General features: G+C 26.7%; 1 protein-coding gene across 3 annotated transcripts in view; it reads right to left on the bottom strand.

The window, feature by feature from the left end:
* LOC101240634 (hapless 2) overlaps positions 1-15,542 on the bottom strand; it is a 100,887-nt gene that overhangs the window by 26,185 nt on the left and 59,160 nt on the right. For all 3 annotated transcript variants that reach the window (XM_065804970.1, XM_065804971.1, XM_065804969.1), the window contains one exon: positions 9,196-9,341. In XM_065804970.1, coding sequence (XP_065661042.1) covers positions 9,196-9,341 — 146 coding nt within the window. The remainder of the gene's footprint in view (positions 1-9,195; positions 9,342-15,542) is intronic.

The following is a 15,542-nucleotide window of genomic DNA, read 5'->3' as shown; positions in this document are numbered from 1 at the left end:
CTTACTTTCTGATCATCAATATGGATTTCAATCTTCTCGTTCTACAGCTGATTTGCTAACAGTAATAACCGATAGGTTTTATCGTGTATTAGATAGAGGTGGAGAGGTTAAGGCTATTGCTCTTGACATTTCAAAAGTTTTTCATAAAGTTTGGCATGGTGGTCTTCTCCATAAGCTTTCTTCTTATGGTGTTTCTGGTAACATTTTTAAGATTATTGAATCCTTCCTTACCAATCGTAGTATAAAAGTTGTCCTCGATGAACAGCACTCTTCTTCATATCCTGTAACTTCAGGGGTTCCTCAAGGTTTTATCCTTAGCCCTATACTATTTTTAATTTACATTAACAGATATTCTCACATCTAAGATGGCATTATTCGCTGATGATACTACCATTTATTTTTGTCTTGATTAAAGGTACTTTCTGATTGCTTGGAGGGGGCATTTGAGCTTGAAAAGGATCTCACTTCTGTTACTGCATGGGGCTCACAGTGGCTGGTGAACTTTAATTCAATGATTGGCTGAAAAAATTCTAAATTTTTTTTCAGCCAATCATTATTGCAAAAATTTAGATCTTCCTATATTTATGAACGGTAATGTACTCAACAAGTCATCTACCCTTCATCTTCTAGGATTAACTCTTACTTAGGATCTTTCTTGGAAACCATATATCAAATCCATTTCAAAATTAGCATCTGCTAAGGTAAGGCAATCTGCAACTCTTTATTGTGCTTGACACTTTCTTACTCAGGATTCTTATCTTTATCTCTATAAATCTCAAATCCATCCTTGTATGAAATACTATTGTCATATCTGGTGCGGATCTTCTGATGATGCCCTTCCTTTTTTAGACAAGGTGCAAAAACACATTGTAAACATAGCTGGACCTGCTCTTGCAGCCAATCTCCAATCGTTATCATGTTGTCATAATGCTGCTTTCCATTCTCTTTTTAACAAATACTACAATGGGAACTGCTCTAAAGAGCTAGCGTCTCTTGTGCTATCTATTAAAATTCATTCTTGTGTAACTTACCATTCAATTAAGTTTCATCCTTTTTCTGTGACTTATTTTGTAGTTTTTTTCATCAAACAAACATCACATCAAACATCAGTTTTTTGGAATTCACTTCCTTCATTTTGCTTTCCAGATTCATATAATTTGCAAAATTTTAAGTCATCTGTCAACTGTTATCTTGCTCTATAAATTTCATCTTTTCTCTTCCAGTAACTTCCAAATCTAATAGTGGTGACTTGCAGCCTTGTTGGAAGCAATGATGTTGGAAAAAGAAAAAAGAAAAAAAAGATGGAGGTGGCAAAAGTTTGATGGTTTGGGGGTGCTTTTTAGGACTTTCTGAATTGGAATCAGTTACATCGAAGGAATAATAGGCAAATAAATATATAAAAAAATTCTAGAGCTTCAAATGTTACCTTTTGTAGGAAAAAAAAATGCTTCTAAGGTGGACATTCGAACATAACAATGATCCAAAACATACATCTAAACTAGTTAAAGCATGGCTCAAAACAAATTAGGTCACTGTAATGCAATAGCCTGTGCAACCTCCTAACCTAAATCCTAGCGAAAGTTTAAGAAAACAGCTAGATGACAAAGTGTGTTTGTGTTGCAGATCAATTTTATCAGGAACTTCCAAGTGCCTGGCAACAAATAAAGTTAATTCAAATTGACAAATATATAGATTCTATGTCTCATAGATGTACTGAGGTTATTTAAAATAATGGATATGCCTTTAATTATTGGTCTTATATGCTTTTGATGGTGTATTATTGATTTATTTAATATATTTGTGTTCTTTAAAAGTATTTTTTGATGTTTACATCTTATTAACATGTTGTATTTTCAAAAGTTCCTTTAGTTTTAAAGTTTAAGTTATAGCTTTTTTTGCTTTCTGTTGGGTTTTTTTGGTATTCAGGTGTCTTAATATATTAAACTTAAAACATAAAATAGTTAGACTATACTTTACTTAAACCAACACTTTTCTATAGAGCATAGAGATGTCAAGAATATTCTATAACTATTAGGTATTCGGCTTATTAAGCATTTTTTTTTTACTATTTGGTATTATGCTAAATATTTCAAACTATTCAGCTGAATACCAAGTACCAAATTATAACAAAAAAACATTTAAAAAAAATGATAACATATAACTAATATTTTACTTTTTATTTTAATAAATAATTAGCATATTTGAAACTTAAAATCTATAGTTTTTGGGTGGGTTACATAACTTTTTTATTGTTCCCGTTTTGAGAGGATAAAAAAAAGTAAACAAACTGTTTGCGGTACTAAATTTAATGCCATTTGTAATAAATTTTTATTAGGTTTTAGTATCAATATTAATATATTACTAAAATATTTAATACCAATGTGGTATAATAATCAAGATTTTTATAATTTTTAAAATCAATATCAAGTTTATTTACTATATTTACTATAAAGAAATGTCGTACTACAAAACATTAGATGTACCTTTCAAAGACAGATATGATCACAAACCTTATACAAAAGCACATAGACATTTTCTTAATTCCAGATAACAAATTCAAAAACAATGAAGAAAACTTTCCAACCATAACTTACATTGATTTATTAAATTATCTATTACTTTCATCAAGTTCTTATACAGCTGAGGATATGAATTTCTATAAAGTATGTAAGCATTTAAATAAGAATGAAATATATTTGATAAAAGTTTTAGATGTTTTATTCTAAACATCTAAATGATACCCAAATTAATCCATGTATATATACAAAATTTAATATCCACAATATAAAATTGCAAGGCTGGCCTCGCTGAAGCAATGATAAAACATTACTTTTAATGTTTTCAGTTTTAATTTGGATTAATAAAACTGTTAAAATGTGAATATCTTAAACAGTAACTGATTATAATTCTTAATGGTTACTACCAAACTTGCCAGCAAAGTTAACAACAAAATGTTTTTTTAATTAACTAAATAAATCAAAATTAAAGGCAGCTATTATAGGAACAACCCTTAAATCCCTAAATCAGCTCATAAATACTCTACTGAATCTTATAATTCTAAAGTACCAGATAGTGTTGTTAAGTGTTCTTTTTTAAAAAATATGCTTAGTCTTTTTATAACTGTATAGAAATTAAATTTCTATACAGTTATAGAAAAACCATTACAAGATATGATTGAAAATAAAAAAACTTGTTGTCATTAATTAGAAAAAAACAATCAATTATCACTTAAAAGAAGACCAAGGAAATTACTATCAAGTACAAACTCAACTTCTTGTTACTGATTATTAATGCTGTAATTTTTTTTATGGACAGTAAAGGGCTTTTTAATTCTTTTGTGAAGATATCTTAACATACCAAAGGAATTTAAAAAAAGTATCCTTATCCTTAAAAAATTACTTTCAAAACTAGTAAACCTGAAAACATTAAAAGTAATGTTTTATCATTTCAGGATCTAATTTGTTACTGACACACCAGTTCAAAAGATGGCAATATGATTGTAAGATGTACCAATGTACATTGTAAAATTAAAAATCCCCAAAGGTAAATGGTTTTGGAACAAAAAACCATTTACCTTTAGAGATATTATAAATTTAAACATTGTAAAAGTAAAAAAAAGGCTGAGAAAAAAAAACTTTATTAACTGTTGAACAAAAATATTGAGAGTGGAAAAGTTATTTAATATATATTAAAAAAAAGAATTAGTTTAATTTATCTTGTAATTAAACTTAATTTTTAAATTATTGTTCAAATTGATTGCTAATTAAATTCTACTAAAGATGGACATAAGTTAACCAAAGCACATACTGAATGAACAATTTCATCTAACGTTGTATGAGATTCTCCATATTTTAGAATTTCAGGAAGTTTAAAAAATCTAATTTTATGGTTGTCTTTTTTTTTAGTTAGTTTCGATATATAATTTATAACACCTATCATATATCATAATTAATATTTTATAAAGTTTTATGTGCAATAAAATGCTACCCTAAAAATCTATTTAAAAATCTTAATGGTATATTTTTTATTATATTGACTTTGTTTACTCTTTTATACTCTCATATTGGCAACGTTTCTTGAATCACATGACCAACAAGAACACTCATTGGTGGTAAGTTAAAACGTTTTCATTGTTTGATAACAGCAAATGATTGCAAATTTCTCTTAACTATACATACTTCCAAAAATAACCATTTACTTAGTACCCTGTAACTGGCAAATAATAGGAAAAATTTCAGCAAGTTCTGTTAGGTTTTGCATTTGCTGACCAAAACTTGTAAAGGTTTGCTGTCCAATTTAAGCAAACAGTTTTATGTAAAAACTAATCTCATTTGCATAATGAAATTTTTTTTACTAAAGAGCAATATAAGCAAATCTATCCGACAAGATCACAACCAACACGTATATATGGCCTACCTAAAATGCATTAAAAATTTGAACAATAACCAATAGTACTATTTTTCTAGAGTCGATCACTAATATTTACCATAAGAAGACATATACTGGTTTATTGACAAACATTTTTAGCTTTACCTTAATTAGCTACAAACTTGGGCTAATTAAAACTCTTATTAACCATTGTTTTAAAATTAATAAAACCTGGTTTGGTTACCATTATAATATTAATAACCTAAAAAAGGTCTTATTAAAAAATCAGTACTCAAATAAACTTAATGATAAATGTGTAAACAACTATTTAAATAAAAAATTTGGTACATCTAAATTCAACAATAATGAATCCCTTAATTACAAATATTTTAGTTTGCCATATATAGGTGATAGTTCTAGAAATATCCAAATCAAAATTAATGAATTAACTAAAGAGTTATAAAAAAAAGATTTAATTCTCAAATTATAATTTTCTTCTTTTAAAATTAAGCAATACTTTTCACTAAATGATTTACTTCCAAGAAATAATAAATCAAATATTGTTTACAAATTTAATTGTGCTAGCTGTAATGTTTGCTACATAGTACAAATTGTCCAAAACTTTTCACAACGCATAGATGAACGCATAGATACACTCACATTAGGGATGTAACTTTTTGGTAAATTTTTGGTATCATTAGCTAGTAAACAACCGGGGCTATGGCTGGGGCCAGGTTTGATAACACAAAGCTGAGACATAGATGACCGGGGCCGGGTTTATGACCAGGACTACATTAATATTGATAGATCCTATAAAAATGTTATTTTTAATTAAAATTTATGATATAAGTTATAATTAAAAACAATACTTTTATAGGATCTATCAATATTAATGCAGCCCCGGTCATAAACCCGGCCAGGGCTACATTAAAATTGATAGATCCTATAAAATATTGTTTTTAAATAAATTCATATCATAAATTTAAATTAAAAATAACATTTTTATAAGATCTATTGATATTTAAGCAGCCCTGATCATAAACCCGGCCCTGGTCATGGCTATGTGTTATCAAACCTGGCCCCGGCCATAGCCCCGGTCATTTACTATCATTAGCTTCCAATATAAAAAACAGATGAACTATGGTTGGAAAGTAACTGAAAAGTCATTGGTTTTATTTAATTTTTGAAAAAGGTCACCCACCATGACCCTTGATTACACACTGGCTCCTATATATCAGTGAATTTTTTTTCTTTGAAAGTATATGAACCTGGGTCTCAAAAAAACCAGAATTTTATAGTGATTTTAAAATTTAAAATTTTTTCTTCTGAAACATTTAAAAAAAAAAAAATATTGCAAACAAAAACGACATTTCAATTTTTAGTTTAAAATTTTTGTTTTTTGTATATAAAATTTAAGCAACTTATTTTTATTTTTATTGTTTCTGAAATCTCTATGAAAAATTAAATAAAACCAATGACTTTTCAGTTACTTTCAAACCAAAGGTAATCTGTTTTTTATATTGAAAACAGGAGTTACCAAAAATTCACATCCCTAATACACACACACACACAGATATATATATATATATATATATATATATATATATATATATATATATATATATATATATATATATATATATATATATATATATATATATATATTTATATATATATTAAGGCTGGCCAAAAAATAAAAATTTTAAAAATTGCACGTCTGAAAAAAACATGATCTCTTACACATAAGAATCCAAACTATTAAAAAAACATTAAAATTTTTATTTTGAGTACTGCTGAATTTGATTCAATTATTTTCGTTTTTAGCCTAAAATAAGCCAAAATTAGAATTTTGTAGGAAAGTCAAAAAAGATTAGGATATTTATATCAATAGCAAATATTTGTTGTGAATAATATTTTTTTTCAGTAAATAAACTGTCTTGTTAATCATGCTATTTCACCCTATAAAAGAGGGTTATAAAAAAAGTTGTTATTTGTTTTGTGCTAAATAAGCAAATAGTTGCTACTTATTGCAACTTTTGATTGCTTTAAAAACTTTGTTTTGCATAGCCTTGCCTTGAAGATAAGAAACTTTATTTGAATTTGATCTAAATGTTTATTTTTATGAATTTCAAACTATCTTCTTTACTAATTTTAATGTATTGATAGTTTTATCTGGAAGGTTTGAAAACAGCTTCATTCTAAATAAATTACATTTTTGTCTTATTCCTATGAATGAATTTTAAAACATTTTCCATTGTTTTCTAAATTATAGAAACACATTACTGCCTTTTGGAAAAATTGATAGTTCAGCAGCATATTATAAATCTCCTATGAGTGATACTTTGCAATAAATTTGTGATAAATTCAACTTTTTCAAAGTAAATACAATTTTATTTTCATTTTTTTAACAAAGATTTTTCAATATCAAGGGACCTAATAGAAATTGCAAGAGGAAAGTTTTTCAAGTGAAGCAATTTGATTTTAATATTTGTAAAATGTATAACATCAGTTGTTATCTGTTTCTATCCTTTATCTATCCTGCCCATTTATCTAGTTTCAACTTTTGAGAGCTGCAAACTAGAAAAAGTCTTATCCTGAATCAGTCTGGTTTTAACATATTTCTTATTTGGACAATGAATATGAAAAGTATTATTGATTGCTTGACCAAGTAAAATTTCTTTTTTAAATTGTTTTTTTTATTCATATTTTCACTGTTGTATAAGAGATGCCATTGTTAAAATAGTTTGAACTTATATTACTTATGTATATGAATAATTTAAACCACTACCAATGCGGTAGTGGTATAGTGATAGAAAGCTTGCCTTGTAAACAAGAAATTCCAAGTTCCAACCCATCACACCCCTGGTTATACCACATTCTGGCCATTTCAGACCTCCTCAGCCTTGGGAGGTTAATTCATTAAAAAAAGTTACATAAAAGTAATAGAATGTAAAATGTATTGATCTTTAAAACAAATGCAAAAATTAAATAGTTTTGGAACAATAGGTTTTTAATTTCAATTTTATTTAATTTAATCCATAAAAACTTTGTGTTATATCTTTTACCTTTTAAGCAGTGTTAAAAATGGAAAAAAACATAACGGATTGGTCTTCAGTATTTTCAAAATACCATCTTATAATTGCTATAAATTTTATACTTTATGGTGGTGGGCTGGCATATTACCATGTTCTGTTTTAATTTGAGTATTGCTTTTAAATATTTAGTAACGACTATTGCTTGATGAAAAAACAGCAGGAAAGGAATTTAAAAAATATATTACAGTCAAAGCAAAATACAATAAACACTTTGCAGTAAATTTGTATTCCAGTTTTCTAGTGAGAACTGGATATTAAAATGTGTTTAAAAGTAATGATTGTATAAGAATTAAATCCTAAAAAGTATAAGAAGAAAATTACTACATCCACCACACACTAATCTAAGGACCATTCCCCAAACTTGTGCTAGCTCAAACGTATCTTCACCTATTCCCACAATTACAACAACCCAACCAATGAATTTTTATTATTGAATCTACTCCCCATAGCTGTTCTACCCTCTCCTACAATTAGGTATGTGAGAGTAAATTTTGTTAAAAACAATTTGTTAAAAAAATTAGCATAATATTTAGTCTTAGCATTTTAAACATATCTTTTGAAAAAGTTCATTGCATTGGGAAGTCATTGCAAAACAAATTTCTTTATGTTTGGATGCATTATTCTTTTTATTATCTTATTATAATCTTTTAAGTAGATCTCTTGCTGTAAAATATTGTTTTTAATCTAGGCCGGTGGTATTTATGTAAAACATAAACTATATTAAAAATATCATATGCTTATAAAAAAACACATATTGCGACATGCATGTTATGCGTTTGTTTGTTTACATGAAGAATAATAGAATTACAGAATTATTAGTAAGTATTAAACCAAACAAATTAAAAGACGGAACAGATGCAATGGAAGTTTTATATTTTAGTTTTATTGAATTAATTCAGACTAAAAATGAAATTTGGCAGAACTTAGAGATGAGCTACATAAACACTTTCATAACAAAAAATTATTTTTATAGTAAAAGTAACAATATTTTATGCAGTCATAAGTAAAACTGATTCTTTGAAAAAATTCATGTAGTACTGTGGCCTGCCTTAATATATATATATATATATAATTTTTTTTTTTGAAAAAAGTTGAAGACTTTAATGCTGTAACTTTTACATACTAAATTATATGATAGTAATTCACATTTCTGGAAAGTTTTTTAATAGCTTAAAAAGTGTCAAACTTTACACTCGCCACTCTTGCAGAATTGCCCATATATATAAAAAATATATATGTATATATATATATATATATATATATATGTATATATATATATATATGGGTATATATATATATATATGGGTATATATATATATATATATATATATATATATATATATATATATATATATATATATATATATATATATACCCATATATATATATATATATATATATATATATATATATATATATATATATATGGGCATATATATATGTATATGGGCATATATATATATATATGGGTATATATATATATATATGGATATATATATATATATATATATATATATATATATATATATATATATATATATATATAGAGACACACACACACATACACACACACACACACACACACACACACGCACACACACCTGGGTTTGTGGAGCATCACATTTTTGCAGTATAGAGCAATTTAACATGCGGAATCAAGAAGGTAGCGATTAAGATTTTATTTAAGTATGCTATATTTATGAGGTTAGAAATTGGCATATTATCTACTTACGATCCTTTTTTGGCTCTGCATCCATAACCAGTTCCATAAGCAGCTTGATTTCTGAATGCTGAATAACCTACACCAATCATATCGCATTGCTTTGCATCTGTACTAACTAAATCACGAGGTATTATCATCCACTTTGAAATCCCACTCTGGTAAGTTTAATAAAAAGTTTTAAATAACCTATATAATATAAAAGTAAAAAAAAAAAATTCTAAATAATATCCGAATGAGTCTAAATTTCTTTACTTTACAACTCCTTTGCACTTTATAATTCCATAGCAATAACAAAAATCTTTCCGTTAAAATGATTTATAACAAAAGAAAAATGGATAAAAAACAAAACAGCAGTTTTTCAAAGCAAATTATCACTTTGAAAAAAATGAAATTACAAACTTTTTAAAAAAAATTTCTTTGAAAAAAAATCTTTGAAAAATCACTCAAAAGAACTATAACATCCATATGTAGCCCAAATTAATTTTTCGAAACATTATTAGAATATGTTTTGAATAGTATGCATCCATCAAAAAACTCAATGTGATGATTTTTTTTTTAACCAATTTAAATTTACTCTAAACAAGGTTGTAAGTAACCACTTTTTAAGTTAAAATTACAGGAAAATAAAGAAAATTATTAAGGACCAAGAAAACGGTATGAAAAAGTGTATGAGTTAAAACCTAAGGATGGAAGAGTGTTTCATAGCATTTATATAAGAGCAAAAAAATTAGATGAAAAGTTTTTAAAGAATAAAGGGACCAATGCAATAAAAGCATGTAACTTTTGTCAAATGATAAGTCACAAAAAATGTATTTTGGTTGATGGAACAAGAGATAGAAGGTTATTAAACAGTGACCATGATAATATTTTTAACATTGTGACAATAGCTCATGCTTTGCTGGTAGAGCAGGTCTATCTGCATCTACAAAGTACTTTTGGATTTTTTCTAGAAGAAAAAATCATCCAGATTAGCAGATACTAATTTTTCAATTAGCAGATAATTTTGCAATCAATTGTATATATGGTTTCTATGAGAGGTCAGCAATAAATGATAATCCAAGACTCAGTAAAAGTGTTGCTATTCATCAAAATAGAAATATCAACAAAATTTTGACAATTGTATGCAGAAAATGAGTTTTGTTTGCAATTCACAATCAACTACAAGCCCTAAGTTGTAACAGAAGAGAAACCAGATTCAAGATTCACCCCTTGTAAAATATCATGATTGAAATAAAATGAATATTGCCAAAAAGATATTTTGAGGTATTGTTCTATACCCTCACAGAACTTATCTCACAAAACTTTAAAATACTACTATTACATTTAGGGTTTGGACTGTTTTAATTGTAATGAACACAATAACAGAAACAATAGGTATTTTTATTGTATAACAATAGCTAATTTGTATTGTATATACAAAATTTGTATTTGTATGTGTATACAAAATTTGCAAACACATATATTGAGAAAAATTAATTTTCCTTTAACAAGCCAAAATATTTTGGAACTTTTTAAAATTGTGAGTCTAGAGATGAGTTACAACCTTTGTTTTTCCCAGAAAAAAAACAACAATGAAAATACTCTCTCCCTTTCTATTGAGGTTGCTTATATACAAATTAGGGCATCTATCAGTTTTTTTAAATTACTTGCAATACTTCTTGTATTCTTATGCATTTGAAATTCTTTTTTGAGATCTTTTTTAAAATCTTTAGTTCACTTTTTTTAGGTTTATATGCTACATTTATTATCACCAATCTGTCTTTAATATTTAAAACTGTTAAATAATCATTCTCTTAATAGGATTCACTTTCAATTTCAATTCAAAACCAATTTCATTGAATAATCTATTTAATAAGTCATTCAAATAACAAATAATTGCAGCTTTTGATGAAAAAGGTAGCTATTATGAAACTTCGATTTTTAATGTAAAGACACAAAGCTAGCAACTATGAAACTGCACCATTATTATCATGCATGGAATCAAATAAAAACTTTAAAATTGCATCAGCAGTTAGCAAACTTGCAACATATTACATATTGTCTCTACAGCTATTTTGATTGATTAAAGAGTATTCAAAATATTTTTCAAAACTGAAACTTAAATATTGTTAAACAGGTTTAGGGAGTTCATTTAATACTTTTTTCACTGAGTCCATTACTTTTAAAAATCTCTCAACCATTGTCACAATACTTTTCCATCTGGTCCAGCAATCTAGCAGTAACCTAAATTCAATTCTGTGCTTTACTTTTACATGGTCTTGTAATTGGTCTTTAACATGGTCAAATGATTAGAAAAATAATTAAGTTTAAACTTAACTATTTTTCTAATCATTTGTGAAGCCGCATTTATACATCTCTTCCACATATTTGGGGTTTGAAATCATTTATCACTTTTAGTTTTAGAACTTACTAGAGTTTTCACTGGAATAACTAGAATCACTTTCTAAACAATCGATGTGACGAACATTAGTATTTTTATGTCTTTTAAAAACAACAATCATTGTAGCCATGTCTATGCCACAGTTATAAAATAATTGATGTATAAAAGCAGACAAATTTCATTACTACTGCAGCAGTGTCAGTATTTGATGCAACATCTGAAAAAGTAATTGCTCGAACAACCCTCTATTAGGCAGATGGGGTGCATGGCTGGTCAGCAGAATTTTTTTGCTTACCCCTAAAGGTAATATCAACCATGTAAGTTAGAGATTTTTCAATGAGAGAGCTGCGAATCAATTTTTTTAACAGAAAATTTTAGAATAATAAGAACATATTATTAAGTACAATGAAAATGATTGTAAAGATAGCTAGAGTACATTTATTGATTTCAATGCACATTGCGCAGCGCTTTTTCTTTTAAGTCTCATGTATTAATAACTTAAAAGTACTACTCTGAAAGATGTCACAGCAATCTGTAACCAACAACGATTAAAATTACAGAGTTATTTGGTATTTTTATAAGTAAACATAATAAACTATTAAAATAATTTTATAAATAATGCTTACTTTCGTCTGTTACTTATAACACAGGTCAACAAAAAAATTTTTTTTTCTGGTGCCGAGCAAACAATTTGTTTTTTGTAAAGCATTTCTCATTTTGATTTCAAATATGTAACTCTTTTTTTACCATCAGGTCAAGTTGTAAAGATATTTAGGTTCAAATCTTAAGTATTTAGGGTAAAGTCCCTAATATTGTCGAAAAAAAGTTATTCAAAAGTATGTCAACCTGGGTCTCAAAAGAAGCGTATTTTCATAGAGATTTTAAAAAACATAAATATTTTTCCTTAAAATTTATTGACAAAAAAATTATGTGAAAAAATGCTAAAGACTCTTAAAAAAAAGTCAACAGAATGTTATTTACCAAAAATACACAAAATACTTATTTTTATTACAAATAAATAACATTTTTAAAACCTCTATGAAAATACGCTTCTTTTGAGACCCAGGTTGACATACTTTTGAATAACTATTTTTTCGACAATATTAGGAACTTTACCCTAAATACTTAAGATTTGAACCTAAATATCTTTACAACTTGACCTGATGGTAAAAAAAGAGTTGCATATTTGAAATCAAAATGAGAAATGCTATACAAAAAACAAATTGTTTGCTCGGCACCAGAAAAAAAAAATTTTTTGTTGACCTGTGTAATTAACCATAATCATATATAGTTAGAAACAACATGCACATACACAAGTAATTTTGATGAATTCATATCACTGAATCAACAATCTGAATTCATCAGTCTGTAGATTAAATATACAATTTACTCAATTTAATTCAGTCGAATTATTATATAATATATAATAATTTAAAACATAAGCTGTATATTAAATTATAAGTGAAATTAACTTTGTTTTGTAAATTAAAAGCAGGTTTTAATTGAGTAAAAGTATTAAGCTTAAACCTCATGGTAAAATGATAAAAATATTTTATTTCAATAATTTTTAGTAAGTAGTAGTAAATATTTAGTAATAAATAGTAGTAAATAAAAATATTTAAAATCTTTATTTTGAGTTATGATTTAAAATAAAGATTTTTGGGGGGCGCAGTTATATTCTTAAGAAAATTTCACCGTTAAATAAAGAGTCAAATTTAAAATCAAGTGTCACTAAAAAATAAATAAACTTTTAATATTGGTACACATAAATTTCATTTGTGTACTAATATTAAAAGTAAAAATTTAATATTGGCACACATAAATTTCATTTATGTGTACGAATATTAAAAGTTGAACAATCTTTTTCTTAAAAATATCTTCCAAAATGTTTCACTTTCATTGATGGACATTAATGTTGGGGCTTCACAATTCCTGAAATTAGCATCACAATTTCCTTTTCTAAACCACGTTATTTTAAACTCAACACATTTTTTTTATTAAAGAGTTTTGCAAAGAAGACAAGATTATATTTGTAAAAAAAAGAAAGTTCGCATTCAGTCTGTAGAAACAATCAAGGTATTTGTAGCATTGCTCAGAGGTAAAGATCAATAAGAACTTTATTACAGTCACCAGTGGCAAAGTACTCACGAAATCCTTGGAATGCTGTACTTTCACAAATATTGAAAGTTTTTAGTTATTATCTAAAGTCACTTTCTCCAAAGCAAGTATCAAGATACTTGCTTTGGATTCTGCAAACCATTGTGGTTTATCAAAATTTTTTTTATCAAACTATTGTATTTTTCTTTGTTTGGATCATTTTCTTTGTCTTGTAACAATTTATGAGCAGCTCTAGTTGTAAACATTCTAGAATCAAGATTTTACTAAAAAATTCATTTTGATTAATTTTTGAAAATTTACTTATCTGCAATTTGATGTCTTTAAATTCAAATTTTTCTGCTGCAAGCTGTGTTTGTGAATAATATTACCGGAATTATTTCTCATTGATTGAAATACCTGGTATTTTAAGATAATTAACCGATGTGCCTTGAGTAAACAAGTTTGCCTACCTTGTAACATTTTAAAAAGATGTTCTAGTTCTAATAAAGCATTTAGCATTAGTGTCGCAATTTTTGAAGTATGACGCTAATAACAGCTGAAACATTACTTCATTTAATCAAAGTTGCAACTTCTCTGAGCAATTGCTTTTACATTTTTATTAATAGAAAAAAAATTATTTTAGTGTATTCTACAAATAGAGTGCTCAATATTCTTAAAGAACATTGAACACTCTATTGTTCAAGTTGTTTCACCATCAGTAGGTTCATCAGGCTTTCTGATGATTAAAATTAAATTGTGTTTTTACTAATTTATACATATATATATATATATATATATATATATATATATATATATATATATATATATATATATATATATATATATATATATATATATATATATATATATATATATATATATACAGTAGCGTGCAAAAGTAACCGGACAAGAACATAACTTGAGATAACTTTTGAATGAAAAGTCCAATTTCTTTCAAACTTTCACTTAAATGTCGAAAAATTGATTACAAATCTAAAAACAAATAAGTTTTTACTAAATCTAAGCAATCTAATCTTAAAAGTTCATTTAATTAAAATATGCAATGCAAAAGTACCCGGACAAAAAAAAAACTTAAATAAGATTTTTTTTAAACATTTTTTAAATTATAAATGCTTTATTTTAAAGTATTGCTTTACTACTTTGTCGGGGAGCCCTTAGCATTAATTACTGCTTGACAGTGACAAGGAATTGAATCCACAAGCTTCATAATCACAATAATTATGATTTTTCCCATTCTTTTTTCAGAGTATTCAACAAATCACGTTTACTTGTTAGTTTTCAACCTGAAATTTGTCGATCAATGAGCTTACACAGACATTCAATAGAATTAAAGTCAGGACTTTGCTAAGGCTATTCGATTAATCGAATTTCATTGGTTTTGAAAAAGTTTTTCACAAGGGTTGAAGTGTGCTTTGGGTCATTGTCCTTCTAAAACATCCTTCCTTGAGGCATTTTGTCTTTAGTATGTGGTAGCATAACATTCTTAACTATATATTTGTACATATTTTTGTCCATTATGCCATCAATCACATGGATAGGACCAATACAATCTCTATTCAAGTTAGCCCAGTTCATAACGTTTCGACTTCTGTGCTTTACTGTTGGCAGTTGGTATTTAAAAAAACTTCGTTTTTATGGCCTTTTAGTCGAAGGACATATCTAATATTATCGGATCCAAATAACATAAACTTAAATTTATCACTAAAAAGTACTCTCAATCACTGTTTTCTTGCCCAAATCAAATGATCATTAACAAATCTTAAGCGTGCTTTTCGATTCTTTATATAAATAAAAAGTTTTTTTGTAGGACGTCTTCCAAGTAGATTTGCAAACCTCAAAAGACGTTTGATTGTGTCAA

Source organism: Hydra vulgaris, chromosome 09 (assembly GCF_038396675.1).
Source record: "Hydra vulgaris chromosome 09, alternate assembly HydraT2T_AEP".
NCBI lineage: Eukaryota > Metazoa > Cnidaria > Hydrozoa > Anthoathecata > Hydridae > Hydra > Hydra vulgaris.
The sequence above is the reverse complement of the archived record's forward strand: the minus strand, read 5'-3'. Positions and strand labels throughout refer to the sequence as shown.